Genomic DNA, 18,380 nt, shown 5'->3' with positions numbered 1-18,380 from the left:
CGGTCATGATGGCGTAGTCCATCCCAGAATGCACTGCCAATTTCTGGTCCAATAAGAGCAAGGCTTTAAACATAACCCTCCCCCCTGATAAATTGTCCTCAACCCAATTATACCTTAGCAAACAGCGTCTTGCCAGTCCCCGGAGGTCCGTACATAAGGATGTTCCTATAGAGACCATTGTTTTGCCTGGTGTTTCTCGTTGCTATGGCGATGTCACGCACACGCTCTTCCAGAGTCGGCTGCAAATCAAAACAATGCGTTATTTCCACACTGGATGCCGTTTCCGCTTGCTGCTTACATTGAGCACGACTCCTTCCAGGGCATCCTGAGGTTTGCTCTTCAGTCTTTTGACGGTCTGAAAAGTAGCACAAGAGCAACAAATATATTGATTTCCATACAATTCACCTGTGAGCTAAAATTCCCACCTTGACGGGATGCTTGATGGCCTCCCCGACCGTGAAGCGGGAGGTTTCTCGCACTAAAGATGGCTTCCCCAGCCTCGCCTCAATGTAACGACCCGCCACTCCGGTGGCGTTGCGGGCCGAATACACCCCGACAGCTAACAGCGTCAGCCCGGCCACCTGGTTGTGTCGAGGAGAATATTTAATTCATTTTGTTAGGAGTTTTGTCATTTCTTGGTGGTTTGGAGGTGGGTGTCCAACTTTATGAAAGCAGATGATTCACCGTGGCCGTGACTTTGTCCCAGTCGGACACAAAGGCTCGGAATCCTTCTCCAAATACTGCACCCGCTGTCCTAAAAGTAGAAAGTATGCGTTTGTTTGTAACCAGAATCAGGTTGAAGCCTTCAAAAGAAAACTTGAGGCAAACTCAGTACGTGCTTAAACTGGAGGAGTGTGTGTGTTGCGTCATGTCTGGCGATACGATTCCTATCCTGTTTCAAAGGTCCCAATTAATGCCAATATTACACATTAAGATGATTATGGCGATTTTTGAATATTTGGGAATAACTAATCAAAGTACAAACAGTAATCCCTCGAATATCGCGGTTATTGTGAAACCAGACATGGTCGCGATAATCGAAAAATTGCAAAGTAGGGTCACCCGATTATAACTATTTTTTCCCCAGTGCTGAGTCCTAATAGCAAAAGTGGCTTCCGCTTACGAGTTTCAGCGTGGATTTTTACATTTTTATGAACTTTAAAAATAAAAATAAAATAATTAAGTGGAAAAAAAATCGCAAAGTCGCAAATTCGCGATAATCGAGGGATTACTGTATACATCAATGTATTTCTGAAACCTCATTCAGCTCTAAAGTAAATGCGTTTTATAATTGAACAACATATTGGCCTTCATTGTATGATTTTCTCAGTTTTAGTGCAGACCTGCTTCAGTACAAAGATTTACCAGATTTAGTCCAAACCTGCTTAAATGCAGGATTCTAAATATGAAAAAAGCATCTTAAAGGATTTGATACGGGACTTGACGATGGAAACAGCGCCCTCGTGCGTCCAAACACGACTACGGCAACTGACTGCTGCGGCAAGTGGACAAAAGTGCAAGAGTAGGCACCTATTGTTTATTTCCACCAAAAGCACATACATAAGTGATAGATAAATAAGTCTAAAGTGAGTTTTCTTACTTTATGGACTCCAAGACTGTCTGTCTGTGCTCCGCTGCCTTCAGACGGATTTGCTCACGTATGATGTCGGCGTTTTCTCGCTCCACACGACCTCGTGCTTTGGACTCGGCCTCGATACGCAGCATCTCGTTTTTGTGCCTCAGCTCCATTTCGTGCTCGATGGTCGCTATCGCGGGGAAAAAGCCAATCAGCATCCGGCTCAACGGCATATCTCGGGGGGTCAATGAATTGCACATACCTTTCCTCATGGCTTCCTGTTTGTGGACGGACTCCTCCTGCTTGCGAAGGTTTTCCTCATTCAGCATTTGCTGAGGGGGAAAGAAAAAAATAATTTCATGGAACATTTCCATTTTGGAAGAAGCTTGAGCTAAGCCCGAACCTGTTGTCTTAGTTGGTCCTCGTAGCGCTGCCGGGCAAGCTTGTCCTGGTACTGGGCCCTCTGATAAAGAAGGAACGGATTACTTTTTTGGGTGAAAAAAAAGGAGGAGAAATCCCACACAAACATGGCGCCACACTCACCGCTTGATGCTGCTTGGACTCCTCATTGATAGTTTTCCTCCTCTCCTCACCCTGAATTCGGGTCTGTTCACCTTTCAGCTGTTCCACGGCCGCTTCATATTCCTGTCAGGGCAGTAAATTAAAAAAAAAATCACTTTTCATGACAAATGTTTGCATGTGTTGTGAGTTGAATGAGCACCCTGTAAAGTTTTTTTTTTACATCGACAGAGGCACATTTAGAATATCATTGCACTGCGACAGTGTTTGTAACTTTATGCATTACCTTGATTTTGGTTTGGTGCTCCATTTGGATGCTCTGCTCATGCATGCGAGCCAATTCCAAAGCTTCTTTGGCATTTCCTGCACAGAGATAACAACACAGGACACAAAACTTTAAGTATGTCAGTCAAATATGTGTCTGAGTTTAGCAACATTCAACAATGAAGACCACCCCGATTAATTCCTCATTAGAAGCAATAAGAGGCCTTCATTTTAGCACGCATCTGAGGTTTTGGCGTCGTGACCTTTGAACTGTGACCAAATACAAGAAAATACATTGTTTTGCTGACATGCCATGGATTGTAGTATTTTATTTTGAAGGATGTCACCTGCATTGCTGGGCCTCGATATCTAAACAACTATTACAGGGAAAAACCCCAAAGGAAGACATCGTGGGGTAAAAGATGTGCGAACCCATGAAGAAAACCCTTTTACTCCCGGAATACTTACGGGATTTGTCGAGGTCCTTGGCCGCCTGTGCAGCCCGCTCCAGTCCGGTGGGATCGAAGTTGCTCCATTTGTCCTTGGGTTTATCACCCCCGCCACTGGAGCCTCCAGCCGGCGGCGGCGGTGGAGGTGGAACCGGCAAACCAGGAGGAGGCTCCGGTTGCCCCTTGTTCAGGCCAAAGAGCCACGACATTTTCGGGAGAAAATAAGATTGGTTTGGGCCGGTTGTGGGGGAGAAAGACCAGAGGAGGCGGCCAAAGATCTGTCACTGTACTTCCTACACGCGCGTGCAACTCACGGGGTTTCTGCGCATGTGCAAAGTACCAGGCGGGTGTCAACCAGTAACGGCAAAGACAATTGGCTCAAATTGAGTGTTCTTATTTTTCATTGGTCAAGTAAGACAGGTGATGTCATTCAGAGCCCCGCCCAGAAAATATAGAGCAGCCGTAGTGGGACAAACTTAATACAACGTCATGTCGGTTTATTGCGTCAGGCCGTCTGGTTGTGAATGTCAAACATAGTAAATTTGCTGGATGTCCTTCGTTCAAAAAAATGTTTTTATAATCGTTTCAAATCGAACGATGTATACAGACAAATTGTTAGTGACATTTTTTTCTTTTGTGTCTGATTTCAACAATCCTTTATGCCTAGACATGAACTTAATTTGACCTTCACCCGATATTATCACAAAAATGCAACTATTTGTTTCAGCAGATTTTCCACTATATTTGCTGTTCAACAAGTAGCCAAATAGTAAAATAAATAACAATGTTTGATCCATAACTGAAATATAATTCTAAGAACATTAAATTGGATTTCCTTACAAGTTTTCATGTCTGTTAATATTCTTTTTTAAAGATTGTGCAATATATGAAAAATGGTATGTAAAATAATAGTTAAGGCTAACAGAAAAATATATTACAAACACACAAGAAAGCATGTACTGTATATAAAAATGTTTTATGATAACCAAACACAGCAAAAACAATCACACAACCAGAAATAAATATGTACACAAAGGAAATAAATGCCGACCAAACATTTCCGGTCAACATTACCTTCACAGGAATTGTTGAATGTATTCGCAAAATTGCTCTTGGACGCAATATTTTGAAATTAAATAGTTCTCCACTGTAATTCTTGTGTAGAGGCTCTTAAAAAGGTAAAAAAAAAAATCCTGCCCTGTCATTTACCAATCATACACCTGTATCATCAAATGTTTCACACAAAAAAAGGCTTTCTCGTTCATTTGTTCTGTAAAACCTAAACAAAACATGACTATGTGCACGTTTTAATAACCATCTCGCCACGTGGAGGCCAATAGCATCCATTACTGTTGCAAAACAACACGGGAGAAAATCCCGGCAGGCTCTTTGCCATCACCCAGCGCTGCAGCGAAGCCTTCTTGTTGCCGGGCCCTGGCCAACTTTGCGAGGGAGAGGAACGTCCGAGGTTCCGTGATGGCCAGCTCGCTGATGACCCGTCGGTTGAGCTGAACGCTACTCTGCAAATACGTTAAGCAAACACAACATTAGTGCACAATCTAATGAGAAAAGAGGCATCATGTATTCGGTCTTAACATGGATAATATTGCTAAGATGAGATATGCCTCGGGAAATTGCAACAAGTCATATAATGTAAAATTCAGAGGGAAAATTCATATGAATATAACGAGATTACAATTTAACAATTACAAGGTTAAAATCAAATTATGACGAACGTTAAATTATAGATTGTACTATTGTGAAAGAGTCATTTTGTTGCTTATTTTTCTCTGAACATGAACCAGAAGTTGTTTGGTTTCGAGGGTATCAACTTTTGGCGAGCATTTTTTGGCGGAATATTAGGAAATTTAAGTCATATTTGGAGAAAAGTCATAAAATTATGCGATTAAAAACATGACATTACTTATTTTTGCATCACTCAAACCAGAAGTTGTTCAGGGTCCGCAGACATTAAGTTTTGACGACATTAGGTCAGTGTGAAAAATTTGATTTGGGAATAATTTTGGAGATTTATGTGATTCCTGCTGATAAAGCTTTGATGACAATGACAATTGTTAAAATAGGCGACAGTTTTAAATTAAAAGATTTTCAGAAGGTGGTGTCACGAGATTTTTTCAATGCAAAAAGTCTGGCACAGCTCAAAATAGGTTGGGAAACACAGGTCTAGATCTCTATATTTGAATACTCAAAAAGAATAACCTTTGTTAAGTTGCTCATGAAGACAGGATATTTCATGCCGTGCTCTCGAGAGGCTGCAGCAATGCGTGCGATCCAAAGCTGCAGAAAAAAATAATAATAATAATTTCATCAAAAAAATGGACCTTCAGTTGACACGAAAAAACTTCAATAAGGAATCTATTTGTAATATAGAAGTAAATCAATGTACCAATATACTTATGATTGTAACACCATGTATACACAATATATTTTATAGGCAGTGGCTCCTCAGCCGGTAACCTATTATTTAACATTGAGTGAATAGGGGATTTTCTAAACCATTCAACCAATCTTATTGAAATTTGATGTGTTATTGCCAATTGATAGATTTTAACATTAGGTGAATAGGGATTTAATGACTGTTATTTAGGCAGTGGCTCCATAGCCGTAGTTTCTTACTATTTACCCCACACAGAATTCTTACCGGCTAAATAGCCATATAGGCTATTTGACCGGTTACCGGCTGAATAGACCCTGGGACTATTTGACCGGTTACCGGCTAAGGAGCCACTGCCTATTTTATAATGCCCCAGTCCTCATTAGTGTCTTATGTAGGCGGGAATCGAACAACGCAGACAGTCGAGATGTGCAGTAAACCCCGGATTGGATGCAGGCCAATTAGCACAACTCACAATCAAAAGACAATTTCAACTTCACAAGTTGTTAAAATAAGAAGTCCTAGTTACATCTAAAACGGTAGAGAACTGACTTCACATTTTTTTTACATCTGGTTAAAGAAATTCCAGATTTTCTCCAACAACCCCCCCTGCAATTGAATTATTTCCCAGAATTCCTTGAGTGAGAAATATATGAAATAGATCTTTAGTGACACTAGTCCTGTAAGTTTGGTATTATCGTCAGTGTTTGCATGGCTTGGGTCAAGGTCGAATTGCAGACACAACTTTGTATGGCAATATGTCACTTACTGTTCTAAAATTGCGTTTCTTCAGCTTTCGCCCTTTCGTCGCGTAGACAAACGCCCTCCTGACAGTCCGCACGGCCAGACTGTAGCAGCGATTCTTTCTGCCTCTGAAGTGCTTCGAAACAAAACGTCAAGAATCTCATGTGAGGATCTTCACATCTTTGAGTCACTGCGCGTCATATCTCAGAAGGACAATAAACAAGAGGGTGGTCATAGGGGACGTATAGTACAAACAGCTAGGAAGGAATACAATAAAACAACGTTGCTCATACCCGAGCATGCTTGAGAAGTTCTTGAACCTTCCAGTACCGATCGGGTCCACGGTTTCTAATCCATCTGGACAAGGTCAGAAAGACCATAATTGCTTCTTCACAGAAGTCTCTCTGGAGAAAAAGAGGCCACCAGCTTGGGAGTGACCTTATAAAGACTTCTCAAACCGCACGTGAGCCGCACTAGGTTTCTTACATGAGATCATCTGAACGGGGTTCGCTTGTTTTCTATATCGTGACGGACCGGAAACTCTCAAAATGGAACCCGTCAAATGCAAAAATAGTGAGCAGATTTAGACTAGATATAATAATATTGTCAATCTATATGTTATAGATGAAATCATTTGATTTCATCTATAACAACGTGATTAAAAAAGGATTCAAAAAAAAGAACAATAATTACATTCATTTTCCGTGCATAAATAGCTAAAACTCGTTGTTTTAAGACCAAATCGGGGAGTAAATAAAATAATAATTAATTATAAGGTTAATATGCTTAATTATCAGATTAATTAAATTTAAAAACGTCCTTTTGATCATTGAAATGCTTGATGGTCCGGGTTGAGTTTAACACTTTGGTTAAATCCGCGCGATGCTCGTCCACAAAACAAGCGCTTCCTAACGCTACCGCGGTGGATTGTGGGACATAGAGGGCGGAAGTTGAGGTCAGAATCGAAAACGACAACATGTCCGTAGCTGGTCTCACGTCCTTGAGCCGCTGTGGTGTTTTGGCCCTTCGTTCCTCAGCTCGTTTTGTGGTAGGTTCATTTCAATCAGCAACACATCAGGATCCTTCTTTCTCTAATCTAGACACATTTTATGAAGTGTTTGTAATTGGCCTGGAATACCGATGACATAATCCGTCCAATACATGAGTGTGTTCACTTCCAGTATGTTTCATAACGTAAGATGTCTTATCAACATCATCGGGTGTCTTTTCCAGGATATTATAAATCTATATAAATCATATTAATTATCATAACCAATAATGCAGTTATTCTTAACCATATTGCCATTGTTAAGCACCAAATATTCAAATTATGAATATTTTTTCCTCCAATGAAGTACCTTAATTTGTACATCATCATACTCATTTTGAAACATGTTCTTTATGGAAAAGCGGTAAGAGTGTTTTAACTATACTATATATATTTTTAAAATGATTCTATTCCTTTAAACGAATTTTTATTGATTATTGTTTTATTATGTTGACTGTATTTTCTGTTTGTACGTTATAAAACAACGAGACAATTACAACTGTACAAGCCAGTAAAATATATTTTGGTTGCTAAACAGCAACATTAGATTTTTAGTTGTTTTATGATATCTAAAATATATTAAACATAGAATTAAATATAGAATAGAACATATTATTATTTTGTATGATCACAATCAGTTTATTGCATCATTTTTGTCAAACTGAATAAGTTAGCACATGTTTTTTAAAAAAATACATAGTATTTTGATGTTCTACCACGCTGTGCCAATTTTCCAGATATTTTTGTGTGGTGGTGTGCAGAGAGATTTTGTAGTGGAACATATTGAATAAAGGTTGGAAAAGACTTGTTTAAAATGCATCCCACATACTTGATTATAACTTTGGGTTTATGTCGCGGCAGGCCGTCCGTTCCGCGCAGACGGCAGCCGCTCCAGCGACAGAGCCTCGGATTAAGAAATTCCAGGTGTACAGATGGGATCCAGACACCCCGGGAGACAAGCCTCGCATGCAGATCTTCGAAATCGACCTGAACACGTATGTAGGTGACCCAGATCCAAGCTTGTGTCAGCTGCACTGTATTAAGTGCTGTCCTAAATACAAGGGAACATCCACATTTTGGAAAGCAACCAACATGCTCGTACAACTTAACTTTGGGAGGGAGTAAGTAGTCAAAGGATTAGTAAATCATTAAGTTCTTTATGTCTGACACCAAAAGAAAGATAGTATTGTAGGATATGTTTCTCTCCTTTCTTTGTGCAGTTCGTGATACGACTGTTTGCCATTATGATGAAAGAAATGAAATACTCTTAAAATTCAGATGGGGTAATTTACAGTAATCCCACGAATATCACAGTTAATGTAGACCAGAGTAGCAAAAGTGGCTTCCGATTACGAGTTTCAGCATGGATTTTCACATTTTTATGAACTTAGAAATAAATATATTTAAAAAAAAATTAATAGCGTAAAACATCGCAAAGTAGTGAAGACGCGATAATCGAGGGATTACTGTACTTTAAAGACAGTACAAAATAGCAATGTCAATTCAGCAAATAGTCCTTTTCTATTTTTTCCTATTGCTCAATTCTTTGACAAAATGACATTTTAAACATGCATGTTTTGCTTTTTGAACTTTCTTTAGATGTGGCCCAATGGTACTTGACGCCCTCATCAAAATCAAAAATGAAATGGACCCCACACTGACCTTCCGCCGCTCCTGTAGAGAAGGTGTGTATTCTCGAGCTTCAAGTGTGTCATCAGTACACAAGAAAAACTTGTTGTCGACTTGAATAAAAGCTTGTGGGGTGTCGTTCACTATCTGCAGGTATCTGTGGATCATGTGCAATGAACATCAATGGTGGAAACACGCTGGCCTGCCTCAACAAGATTGACACCAACCTTAGCAAAGCGGCCAAGATTTACCCTCTTCCGCATATGTATGTGGTCAAAGACCTTGTGCCTGTGAGTACGCCATTTTAAGCCTATTCTCAAGTCACACTATCACCTGTTCATGGAACCTTGCAATTAAGTAATCTGAACTATCGGACAAAATGGAAGCTGCCTGCACTGAATGAACATATAACATTAATCAGAATGTTGCTATTTGAAAATTTAGTCGTACCTCTACGAAATTGATTAGTTCCAGAACTTTAACTTGAAAATTTTGTAAGTAGAGTACTACTTTATATGTAAATTCTCTAATTCGTTCCACGGTCAAAGTGTCCCAATTTTGTATGAAATGAGAGAAAATAAGAAAATTATTAATGTCTTAAAATGGATAGGAATCATACTGTGCCCTGCACCCCTGAAATATTTCCCTCGTTATAATGGGAGACGTAATACGTTTGTCCGCCAGATAGCAGCAAGAGCCCGTTCTACCAGGGCCGAAAGCCGTCCACTTTGTAGTACATTTTAGACTCATGTGCCCTATTTGTGTGTGTGTGTGAAAGAAAATGTGCCATGTTGCATTTGTAGGGTTTTTAATCGCTTAATAAGGGGAATTTGACAGGTATGTATGAGATAATCTTGAAACATGGATGGTGGTTGTTGTGAGACAGCCAATGAGAGTCCAGTAGAGGGTAGGGAGGTTCTAAATTTAGAATCAATGCATCTGCGACTTTAAAAAAAAACGGATAAAGAAATTCATTTACTTTTTGTGTAAAGTCATGTCAAGCCTAAGGCTGAAAAACCAAATTCCCTACAGGACATGAGCAACTTCTATGCTCAGTACAAGTCCATTGAGCCCTACCTGAAGAAGAAGGATGACTCCCAGGAAGGCAAAGAGCAGTACATGCAGTCTGTGGAGGACAGACAGAAACTGGTCTGTCCCTTCTCTTTTCCCCACTCGCAACCTTCCTCACCACACAGCGGACTGACTCATCTCACTTGCAATTTTTCTCATGTAGGACGGGCTGTATGAGTGCATCTTATGCGCCTGCTGTAGCACAAGCTGCCCAAGCTACTGGTGGAATGGAGACAAATACCTCGGGCCTGCCGTTCTCATGCAGGTGTGTCCTACGCTACTTTGAGCAAATTCTGTTTGTCGACCTTTCAAAAACAGGAAAAAACACTGAAAAATAATCCTGTATATCAGGGGTGTCAAACTAGGTTTTTGTCGCGGGCCACATGGTAGTTTTGATTACATCCGGAGGGCCATTGTCTTCCAACTTGGCTGCCAAAATTAATCGATTAATAAATTGACAGCTTTCTCGATCGTGGTAATCGATAGATCATTTTTGGACATTCAAATTAGTACACATTTTTGCAATTATTGATTTAAAATGAGGAACCACTGGAAATAATCTACAATCTCCATTTGAATTTCATCATAAAACAGAAAGTTGGCACTCATCATTTACTTTCTCGGGCCACACAAAATGATGCGGTGGACCAGATTTGGCCCCCGGGCCACCACTTTGACATGGGCTGTATATGCCGTTTTTTTTTTTTACTTTAAATCGTACCAGCCAAACAATGAAGAGGAAAAACATGTATATATGTTGCACTGTAGAATAACTCGCATTTTTGGGAGGGCAATTTTTTTTATCTGATCAGAAACCAACAAATTTCTTAACATTCTTATTTTTGCGTTCGAGTTTCTATCAACGTCCTAAATTTCATGTGACAAGGCAAGCACTCATTGTATAAAACTGAGTTATGTTGAAATTGTTGATTAATACCTTACCTTAATTACGATGTCTGTGGTTTTCACAGGCGTACCGTTGGATGATCGACTCGCGGGACGACTTCACCGAGGAGCGTCTGTCCAAGCTGCAGGATCCATTTTCTCTGTACCGCTGCCACACTATCATGAATTGCACCAAAACGTGCCCCAAGGTAACGCTCGCCGCCTCGGATAGAGGTATAATCGGGCCAAAAAAATCCAACAATTCCATTACAGCGCCTTCTCTGTTTTATCCAAAATCCCAAATTATTTCTTTTATAACAAGGATTCCTTAGTTTAGTATCCACATCGTTTTAGTATACATTTTTATACACATTTATTTAAATAAATAAATAAAAGTCAGGGAGAGACCACACCGTTTTAGTCTAGATTTTCACATTTCGGGTCGGGTTCGAGCTCAAGATCTTACCTGTAGCCGCGGATGATCATCCACCAATGCCAGCGTGTTGTCTGTTGTCCTTGCAGGGCCTGAACCCAGGGAAAGCCATAGCAGAGATCAAGAAGATGATGGCCACGTATCAGGAGAAAAAAGCAGCAGCTGTTTGAACACTTGAGGGTCCTCTGTATCATAGTTCATTAAATGAAATAGAATCAATTCTAAAACATGTATTTTGATGACTGGTGGCCTTGTTATAGTTGTCGAACTGGCATTTCCACTAGCTCGATAAAACAAATGTGTACTATGTCTGTGTACGGTCGATGTATGAAGCACACATGTACAAAATGTAAGGTTAAGGGTTGTTTTTCCTGATTGGACATTTGGAACACAATGTTGCTTTTGTTTTTACCATGTCATTAATATATACAGTTGGTCCAGACAAAAAAAAGTGTTCCTGAGAATAAAGCATCAAAATTGCATGCAGAAGTTGTGTTGTCTTTAATACTGGAGTGCTAAAAGTGTAAGGTTACCTTAACAGTGCCATTTATGCATGGCAACTTGAAGATGTTGACAAAATGGGTTTCAAGTGGCATTAAAAAGGCCTTTGTCCGCTAGAGGGGGCTGGTCTGAGTTAAGACTTCTAATTCTCATTTTCTGTACCGCTTAGCCTTTCTGTACCGCTTAGCCTCACAATAGTCGCGGGGGGTGCTGGAGCCTACCCCAGTCAACTATGGGCACCAGTTGAGGGACACCCTGATTTGGTGGCCAGCCAATCCCACCCAGGGAGACGGACAACCATTCACGGTCACATTCATACCTAGAGGCAATTTAGAGGGTTTCAACATGCACATTTTTGGGATGGGGGAGGAAACCGGAGTACCTAGAGAAAACCCATGTAGGCCCAGGGAGAACATGCAAACGCCACACAGTGATCACCAACCTGGGATTAAACCAGGGGTCGGGAACCTTTTTGACGAAGAGAGCCATAAACAATTCATGTTTTCTAATGTTATTCCTTGAGAGCCATACTCCGAATTTAAAAGTCAAAATACATGTAAATGGGTGTCTTTTATTTTAGTAATTTCACCACTTTTAAAGTGGAAAAAAAAGAATACTTTTGACAACATTCTTATGCAGTTGCTAATCAATGAGAGTATGCATTCTAGCAGAGTCTAATGCAAAAAAAGAAGACTAAAGCAGCACTGGACATAGTATCTCAGTTCTGTCACCAGCGGGTTCCATATTTTAGCTCACAGGTTAGCGAAGAGCCAGATGCACCCATCGAAAGAGCCACATGTGGCTCCCGAGCCATAGGTTCCCTACCCCTGGATTAAACTATGCATTTCAGAACTGTGAGTTCCATGTGCTAACCACTCACCACACACACACACACACACAGATGAATGAATGAACATACAAAACAGTGGTTAGCATCCCAATTTTTTTGGACCTCACATTTAACTATTCAGGTTCAGTGTTGACTTTTTGACGAGCTGTCCAATTTCCCTGCAAAAGTTTAAGTGGATTTCAATCAATTGTATGCTCGTAGTATACTTCATTTTGCTGTGGAGTACGGTGCACGGTAAATGGTTAAAATCCTCACCTTATTTTAACGGTGCTCCCCATCCATATAATATTTCACTTTGCGTTAATTTGGGTCTGCTGGGCCCATCCAGATGCGGGGCCCGCATGCATGCTGGGAGTCTAAATGGGGAGGAGACTTGACACGTGGGGTGGTGCCATGTGTGTCTGCAAAGTCCTCCGGCACTCACGGGGTGCATCAAGGTGGAGGACAGTCGCAGAAAATTCATCCCAAGTTTTGGTAAGTAGATTCTTTTGGCTTACTTTTTCAACCTATTCTTGCCTTCATGCAATTTGTCAAATTTGTCCTGTGCTTGACTAAACCGAGGTTGTCAAACAAATGGTTTTATTGTTTTCTTTAAAGCACTTTAAGATCAGCCACTTCTCTACACTCTTGGGGTGCTTTGCATGGACAAATTGGGGCTTTTTGTGTTATCACTGGAGGAGACTACAGTTAGTCGGGGGGGGGGGGACTACCAGACAAACCGGGGTCAATGAGGGCGAAGAAGGTGGGGGTGGAATGCAGTTTTTCATTCATTTAGTGATCAAAATATGGAGGAAAAAGTCATTTTCTGTCCTGGGAAAGTATCTCACAAGTGTAGGTTGGGGGTCTTTGGTATGGGATGGGGGGGACGCTAATGACTCCCAGATGTGTGCTGTGAAAACATGGCCTTTGATGCCAATGTGATGCACAATTGGAATGTCTGTGTGAGTGTGTGTGAGTGTGTGTTTTCAAAAATATCCTTGGCAAAACAAGAGTTAGACACAATAGAAAATTAGCATCATTATTTTCAAAGGTTCAAAGGTCATCTGTACTTTCCCAAAACCTGCGAAAAAAAAATCCAAGAGGTTTCGGACAGAACTTGTGAGGCTGAAATTAAAGTTCATTAAATACGCTGTAAATGCACAATTATTGTTAGACGAGATAGATGAATTTCAATGATGTTATTGTTGTGTACAGTGAGTTGACGTTGTGACTGTACATGTTTCGAAGTCTTTTTGACTCCATAAAGAGGCCATTTGCTTCGAGGAATAAATTGGGGGGGACAAAAGGGGGAGGTCGACAGAAGGGAAATGAGGGATGTAGTGCCAGACGGCTGGAGGGAGGGATAAGGGGGCTGAAAGAGTAGGTGTTGGGGTCCGCTCTTTCTTGTCCTGGAATGTAGCCCTAGACGCTCTGCAGCAGAAGGGAAAAAAGTGGGAAAACAGACAAATTATTCTTACGCAGGAGAGACTTTCCACATTCTTGCTCTTATATCCCCTATCTCTCTAATTTTTTGCTGGGGCCAGTCGAGGGGATGAGGGGGCAGTGAGTGTGTGTCGTGTTTGGGTGGGGGTTACAAAGGACGTGCAGGGGGGAAAAAAATCACTTTGCTCACACTGATCCATTTTTATCTGTTGATTGTTTAACAGTGAGACTCTGACGGCCCCCCACAGCGACCATGAGAGCCCTCCTCTTAATCTGCATGCCAGGTAACTGTAACGTGAATCTGATAAAGTCATAAATATTTATATATTTCCCATCCAGAGTCAAGAAAAAAACGGGTGTTCCTGCAGAGATATGAAGCTAAAGACCAAATTAAATTAAATTTAGTGTGGTTACACACATGCAAACTTGGATGTTAAATTTGAATCTTAAAGTTTAATCTTTGCGATCTTTATAAATTATCATCCTTTTGCAAAAAATCATAAAATGATGGCCCTAATTGCCCATACATTATTATTAGAAGAATGAATGAAGTACAAGCTGCGATATATTAAACCCTATAGAGAATGTAATGCAATGTTGCTTTCAGTGAGAATGTTGGTGTTTTATAAAATACTTAAAATATATTGAAAAAGCAATTATAACTCCAAAAAAGTAAGTTGGTTTCAAATCATATAAATGATCAAATGTAAAAAAATAAACCCCTTTTGCTTATTTTTATGCATTTTTTAATGGCCATTGTGTTTTTCCTTCAGGTAAATATATGTACTAACAATATAGTATCTGGGTACTGTTTTGTTGTCTATCTTCATATGTTGCTTCATCTTTTGTGTTCAAAAATCTGCCATGGCAGATCAGTACTGTTTTTGCCAACCTTTAAACAAGTACTTTGAGTTCACTGGCGCCATAAAGCATTAATATCTTAGATTTCCCCCCCCCCCTAAAATATGAGTCAAAACAAAAAAATGTCTTTAAAAACTCACAAGTTGGTCAGTCTTACGTCAAGGCACCACAAAAGCAAAGATTTAAATGACCAAGCGACCATGACCCAAAATTCCCCATCTCAAGAAGTTGGAATAACACAAATGCAAAAAATCTAAAATATTATTAATTTGGAAATGAAATCAAGATTGGCCATCAGAGTACTCTTACAGAATATGGAACACATTTTCAATTGGATACTGTTTTCTTTTTAATGACATCATTATTTATGGGTGCCTGACCTCAGATTTGGACGTAATGTGAATCATTATTGTACATACATAGGAAAAAAATACACTCAGTATTAACCACTTAAGTACTTTTACAGTATATTTTATATTTTTTTCTCTCTATGTGAATCATCAACAGTTGTGCTGCTTGCCCAGCCACAGTACCAAGAACCCTTTCCTTTTTTGGGTGAGTTTTTCAGAACATTAATCCACTTTGGCATGCAGTTACATACATGACAAAGTACCGTATTTTCCGAACTATAAGTCACTTTTTTTTAACAAAATAATTTGTTATGTCCTGCAACATGACTTTTATATTTTTTACTCTGACTGCCAACATCTTGTTATGCTATTTTTTAGGCTATAGTTATCCAAAAATCTGTTAATATGTTACATTAATAGTGTTTATTTGGACACGTTTCCCTCTATTCCTATGACTTTAACACATAATGTTGTATAATTTATTCTCCAGTGCAAATGCGTATGTCATTTTTACCTTTCATTGTGCTTTTTTTTTTTTGCCATTCATAATCCAAAAAATACAGTACTTGGATTACCGCAATTGTTAATACTTTTCTTGTTCTTCTCTAGAGGACTATGGACCTGATTATTTTCCAGGTAAAGTATGTTTTGTTTAATTTATTTGTCACTTATTAAATAATATGTTCAAGATTGTGGTTCTAGTTTTGAATTTCATTGTAAAAGTACAGTTTAAAAATTCTACTTCATCTTTTCTTGGCTTTCTTCAGACCGTCCAGATTCTGGGAATCACGATTCTGCTCCTGGAAACTTCCAACAGCAGGTTCGGGTTGAGCCCGTGATCCGTCCAGAAAAAACAGGTATGTCTGCTAAAGCTTTAAACATCTGGAGACGGCCTGATTTTTTTTTTTTCATTTCTATTCGTCTGGGTATCAGAGAGCGATTTTGAGACGGAGCCCACGGAGCCAGGTCCTCTCGGTAAGACCACATCATTGTTGGACTCTCCCCTAAGGATTTTTCTTTGACCGCATTTTGTATTTTTGCCTTTCCAGATTGCAGAGAAGAGCAGTATCCTTGCACCAGACTCTACTCTGTGCACAAACCATGCAAACAGTGCCTGAACAGTCTCTGCTTCTACAGGTAGGCCACACGTGGAAACGTTTATACGCCATGAGCTATTTGTGCGAGCATCCCCAAACTATGGCATCATCTAGTTTCTCTTTATTAGCCAGAAAGGCCATCTGAACGTGGTCAGCCAATATGGCCTCAAGGATTTCACTTTGGGTGGAAATTAAATGCTCACAGATGCAAACATGTACACACTCAGATCTATTCAGGTCATTAAAGCCCGTGCGGTCTGAAGTCAGAGGAAGAATGAACAATTGTACCCTTTTTTGGGGGCTAAAACAAGTCTTTTGCAGGCAATGAATGTTTTAACTTAAAAAAAAAAACGGCTCTAGAGCCGTTTCTGCATTTTAGTGAAGCAACATACAATGCATACTCAAACCTAGTCTAATGAGATCAAATTGTTTTGTTGTTGCTTTTTTTAAACGGACGCTTATTGCTTTCTCCTCAAAAGTAAACAAAATTAATTAAATTAATTCAAAAGAATAGCCCGGGAAAAAAAATGAATTTGAAAAAGGAAGAAAAAACAAATTCAAAAAACAACCGCAGAAAATAAATGAATATTAAAAAAATGAGTTTTCAAAAATAACTAGTCATTTAAAAAAAATGCTAAAATAAATTATAATTAGAAAAATGGCTGTTTTTCAAATTGAAGAAGAAGTAAAAATTAATTTCAAAAATAGCCCGGGAAAAAAATTAATTTGAAAAACCAAAAACCAAAAATCAAAAACAACCGCAGAAAAGAAATGAATTTAAAAAAATGAATTTTCAAAAATAACTAGTCATTAAAAAAAACGCAAATATAAATTATAATTAGAAAAATTCCGGTGTGCACATTTTGACCGCCTATGAGCAATTGAACACAATCCAGTGCAATTCAATATTACTCATTTTTCACATGATACAAAGTATATGCCTGGGTCTATAATTCTGATATTGAGGACCCCGTATTCCTGCATCTCATTTGATGTGCACTTTTCTCTACTTTTTTCAGTCTGAGGCGCGTGTACGTCATCAACAGGGAAGTGTGCGTGAGGACCGTGTGTGCGCATGAAGAGCTTCTCAAAGGTATGTTCTTACATTCCCAAGACCTAAAAGTACGTCTTAACCATACAACTCACCTGCCTGTAGCGGACTTGTGTCGGGACCAGTTCTCACGCTGCGGCGTGGCGGCGGTGAGCGGCCACTGCGGTTCTGTTGGGGGGAGCTGTGGTCAAAGCTGCGGCGGTGGCTGCTGATGGAGAGCGCTTTCAGCTACTACCCCCATCTTACAACTTTTCCTCTTTCCTCACTTGTCTCCTATAAAGCAGTGTTTCCTCATTTTTATTAATGCACACCACATTTTCATCATAAAAACCTCTATAGCACATGACCAAACTAAAATTGTTGTATAGACAGTGGAGCCCCCCACAATTGCAGGTCAGGATTTAAGGATTTGAGGGTGAACTGATTAAGTTTTTGTGCCCTGGGGATGAAACAGCATTTCTTTGTCGCGACTACCAACCGCTTGAATGCAAAAATTTTCTGTTGGTGTGAGTTAAGGAGCTCCAATCACATTCATTTTGTGATAAATATATACAAAGGTGCCATTTTGCGATAACTGTATAGAGTTGGGTGGTCACCGAGTGGTTAGAGCGTCGGCCTGACGGTTCTGAGGTCGAGGGTTTGATACCAGGTGCGCCCTTACTGTGTGGAGTTTGCATTTTGTCCTGCGTGGGGTTTCTCCAGGTGCTCCGGTTTATTTCCAGATCCTAAAAACATCAATGCGAGGCTGGTTGAACGCTCTAAATTGCCCCTAGCTATGAGTGTGAGTGGTTGTCCATTTGGCCACGGCTAAGCGGTTTGGAAAATGAACAAATGAATATATAGACTAGAGTTTGAGGAGGGAGTCAATCACAATAATCCCTTGAGATACACACGAATCTGAAAAAAAGAAGTGCACTCTACATCCGCATGTGAACTAATGCATAAGAACTGTAAAAACACAGTAACACTAAATCAATGAAAACAGGCAAAATGCTAGGATGAAAAACACCATACCTAATGTATTGTCCGTCTTCCGACGGGCAGTAGGGTAGGTGACAGACACAGCTTCCAGTTTGGACCAATGGGAAATGAATGTCGTCGATTAGCCTGAAACACACTCTTATCTCAAGACATAAAATCTCCGAACACTCAAGGTCAAGGCAATGGTCTCTCATTTCACTTTAAGACTGGTTATTGTTCAGCAGGGCTTGGCCAATATGGCCTGCATGTCATGG

At 40.0% G+C, this 18,380-nt stretch overlaps 4 protein-coding genes and 1 long non-coding RNA gene across 6 annotated transcripts in view; 2 read left to right on the top strand and 3 right to left on the bottom strand.

The window, feature by feature from the left end:
• Nucleotides 1-3,157, bottom strand: part of atad3 (ATPase family AAA domain containing 3) — a 6,505-nt gene extending 3,348 nt beyond the window's left edge. Inside the window, exons 1-11 of the mRNA XM_077603934.1 lie at nt 2,828-3,157; nt 2,382-2,458; nt 2,120-2,221; nt 1,980-2,039; nt 1,839-1,908; nt 1,601-1,766; nt 685-754; nt 426-581; nt 299-355; nt 114-239; nt 1-43 (exon numbers count right to left, since the gene is read on the bottom strand). The exon at nt 1-43 is cut by the window's left edge and continues 82 nt beyond it. Of these exons, the coding sequence (XP_077460060.1) occupies nt 1-43; nt 114-239; nt 299-355; nt 426-581; nt 685-754; nt 1,601-1,766; nt 1,839-1,908; nt 1,980-2,039; nt 2,120-2,221; nt 2,382-2,458; nt 2,828-3,017 (1,117 nt within the window). The 5' untranslated portion in view covers nt 3,018-3,157. The remainder of the gene's footprint in view (nt 44-113; nt 240-298; nt 356-425; nt 582-684; nt 755-1,600; nt 1,767-1,838; nt 1,909-1,979; nt 2,040-2,119; nt 2,222-2,381; nt 2,459-2,827) is intronic.
• A 608-nt stretch (nt 3,158-3,765) lies between these two features.
• Nucleotides 3,766-6,446, bottom strand: mrpl20 (mitochondrial ribosomal protein L20). The gene is made up of 4 exons (XM_077603120.1): nt 6,241-6,446; nt 5,973-6,083; nt 5,029-5,106; nt 3,766-4,328 (listed from the first exon to the last, which is right to left on the bottom strand). The coding sequence occupies exons 1-4, from the start codon at nt 6,325-6,327 to the stop codon at nt 4,155-4,157; spliced, it is 450 nt and encodes a 149-aa protein (XP_077459246.1). The 5' UTR covers nt 6,328-6,446; the 3' UTR covers nt 3,766-4,154.
• Nucleotides 6,447-6,847: 401 nt separating this feature from the next.
• Nucleotides 6,848-11,502, top strand: sdhb (succinate dehydrogenase complex, subunit B, iron sulfur (Ip)). The gene is made up of 8 exons (XM_077603906.1): nt 6,848-6,995; nt 7,857-7,990; nt 8,595-8,680; nt 8,778-8,914; nt 9,657-9,773; nt 9,859-9,960; nt 10,667-10,789; nt 11,103-11,502. The coding sequence occupies exons 1-8, from the start codon at nt 6,924-6,926 to the stop codon at nt 11,181-11,183; spliced, it is 852 nt and encodes a 283-aa protein (XP_077460032.1). The 5' UTR covers nt 6,848-6,923; the 3' UTR covers nt 11,184-11,502.
• Nucleotides 11,503-12,786: 1,284 nt separating this feature from the next.
• On the top strand, nt 12,787-17,944 carry mfap2 (microfibril associated protein 2). 2 transcript variants are annotated; one of them, XM_077603076.1, is made up of 9 exons: nt 12,787-12,838; nt 14,011-14,070; nt 15,155-15,202; nt 15,607-15,633; nt 15,765-15,854; nt 15,931-15,972; nt 16,047-16,134; nt 17,114-17,187; nt 17,251-17,944. In XM_077603076.1, exons 2-9 carry the CDS (start codon nt 14,040-14,042, stop codon nt 17,355-17,357), a joined length of 507 nt encoding a protein of 168 aa, XP_077459202.1. In that variant the 5' UTR covers nt 12,787-12,838; nt 14,011-14,039; the 3' UTR covers nt 17,358-17,944. The 2 variants fall into 2 exon arrangements, with proteins under 2 accessions (XP_077459202.1, XP_077459201.1); XM_077603075.1 differs by having other exon boundaries at nt 17,114-17,944.
• Nucleotides 13,339-18,374, bottom strand: LOC144075739 (uncharacterized). Its single transcript, XR_013300620.1, has 3 exons — nt 18,160-18,374; nt 17,241-17,418; nt 13,339-13,774 (listed from the first exon to the last, which is right to left on the bottom strand). It is a non-coding gene; the product is annotated as an uncharacterized LOC144075739 (long non-coding RNA).
• Between the last annotated feature and the right edge of the window lie 6 nt (nt 18,375-18,380).

Source organism: Stigmatopora argus, chromosome 6, assembly GCF_051989625.1.
Source record: "Stigmatopora argus isolate UIUO_Sarg chromosome 6, RoL_Sarg_1.0, whole genome shotgun sequence".
Taxonomy (NCBI): Eukaryota; Metazoa; Chordata; class Actinopteri; order Syngnathiformes; family Syngnathidae; genus Stigmatopora; species Stigmatopora argus.
This window is presented reverse-complemented; position numbering and strand designations above follow the sequence as displayed.

Bases quoted from the DNA above. Each gene is read 5' to 3' on its own strand.
- sdhb (XM_077603906.1), top strand. From the start codon at position 6,924: ATGTCCGTAGCTGGTCTCACGTCCTTGAGCCGCTGTGGTGTTTTGGCC. The intron at 8,915-9,656 runs GTGAGTACGCCA...AATTCCCTACAG, and splicing joins TGGTCAAAGACCTTGTGCCT to GACATGAGCAACTTCTATGC. The intron at 9,774-9,858 runs GTCTGTCCCTTC...TTTCTCATGTAG, and splicing joins TGGAGGACAGACAGAAACTG to GACGGGCTGTATGAGTGCAT.
- mrpl20 (XM_077603120.1), bottom strand. From the start codon at position 6,327: ATGGTCTTTCTGACCTTGTCCAGATGGATTAGAAACCGTGGACCCGAT. The intron at 5,107-5,972 runs GTAAGTGACATA...TTTTTTCTGCAG, and splicing joins AGAAACGCAATTTTAGAACA to CTTTGGATCGCACGCATTGC. The intron at 4,329-5,028 runs GTTATTCTTTTT...ACGTATTTGCAG, and splicing joins TCATGAGCAACTTAACAAAG to AGTAGCGTTCAGCTCAACCG.
- mfap2 (XM_077603075.1), top strand. From the start codon at position 14,040: ATGAGAGCCCTCCTCTTAATCTGCATGCCAG. The intron at 15,203-15,606 runs GTGAGTTTTTCA...GTTCTTCTCTAG, and splicing joins AGAACCCTTTCCTTTTTTGG to AGGACTATGGACCTGATTAT. The intron at 16,135-17,113 runs GTAGGCCACACG...TACTTTTTTCAG, and splicing joins AACAGTCTCTGCTTCTACAG to TCTGAGGCGCGTGTACGTCA.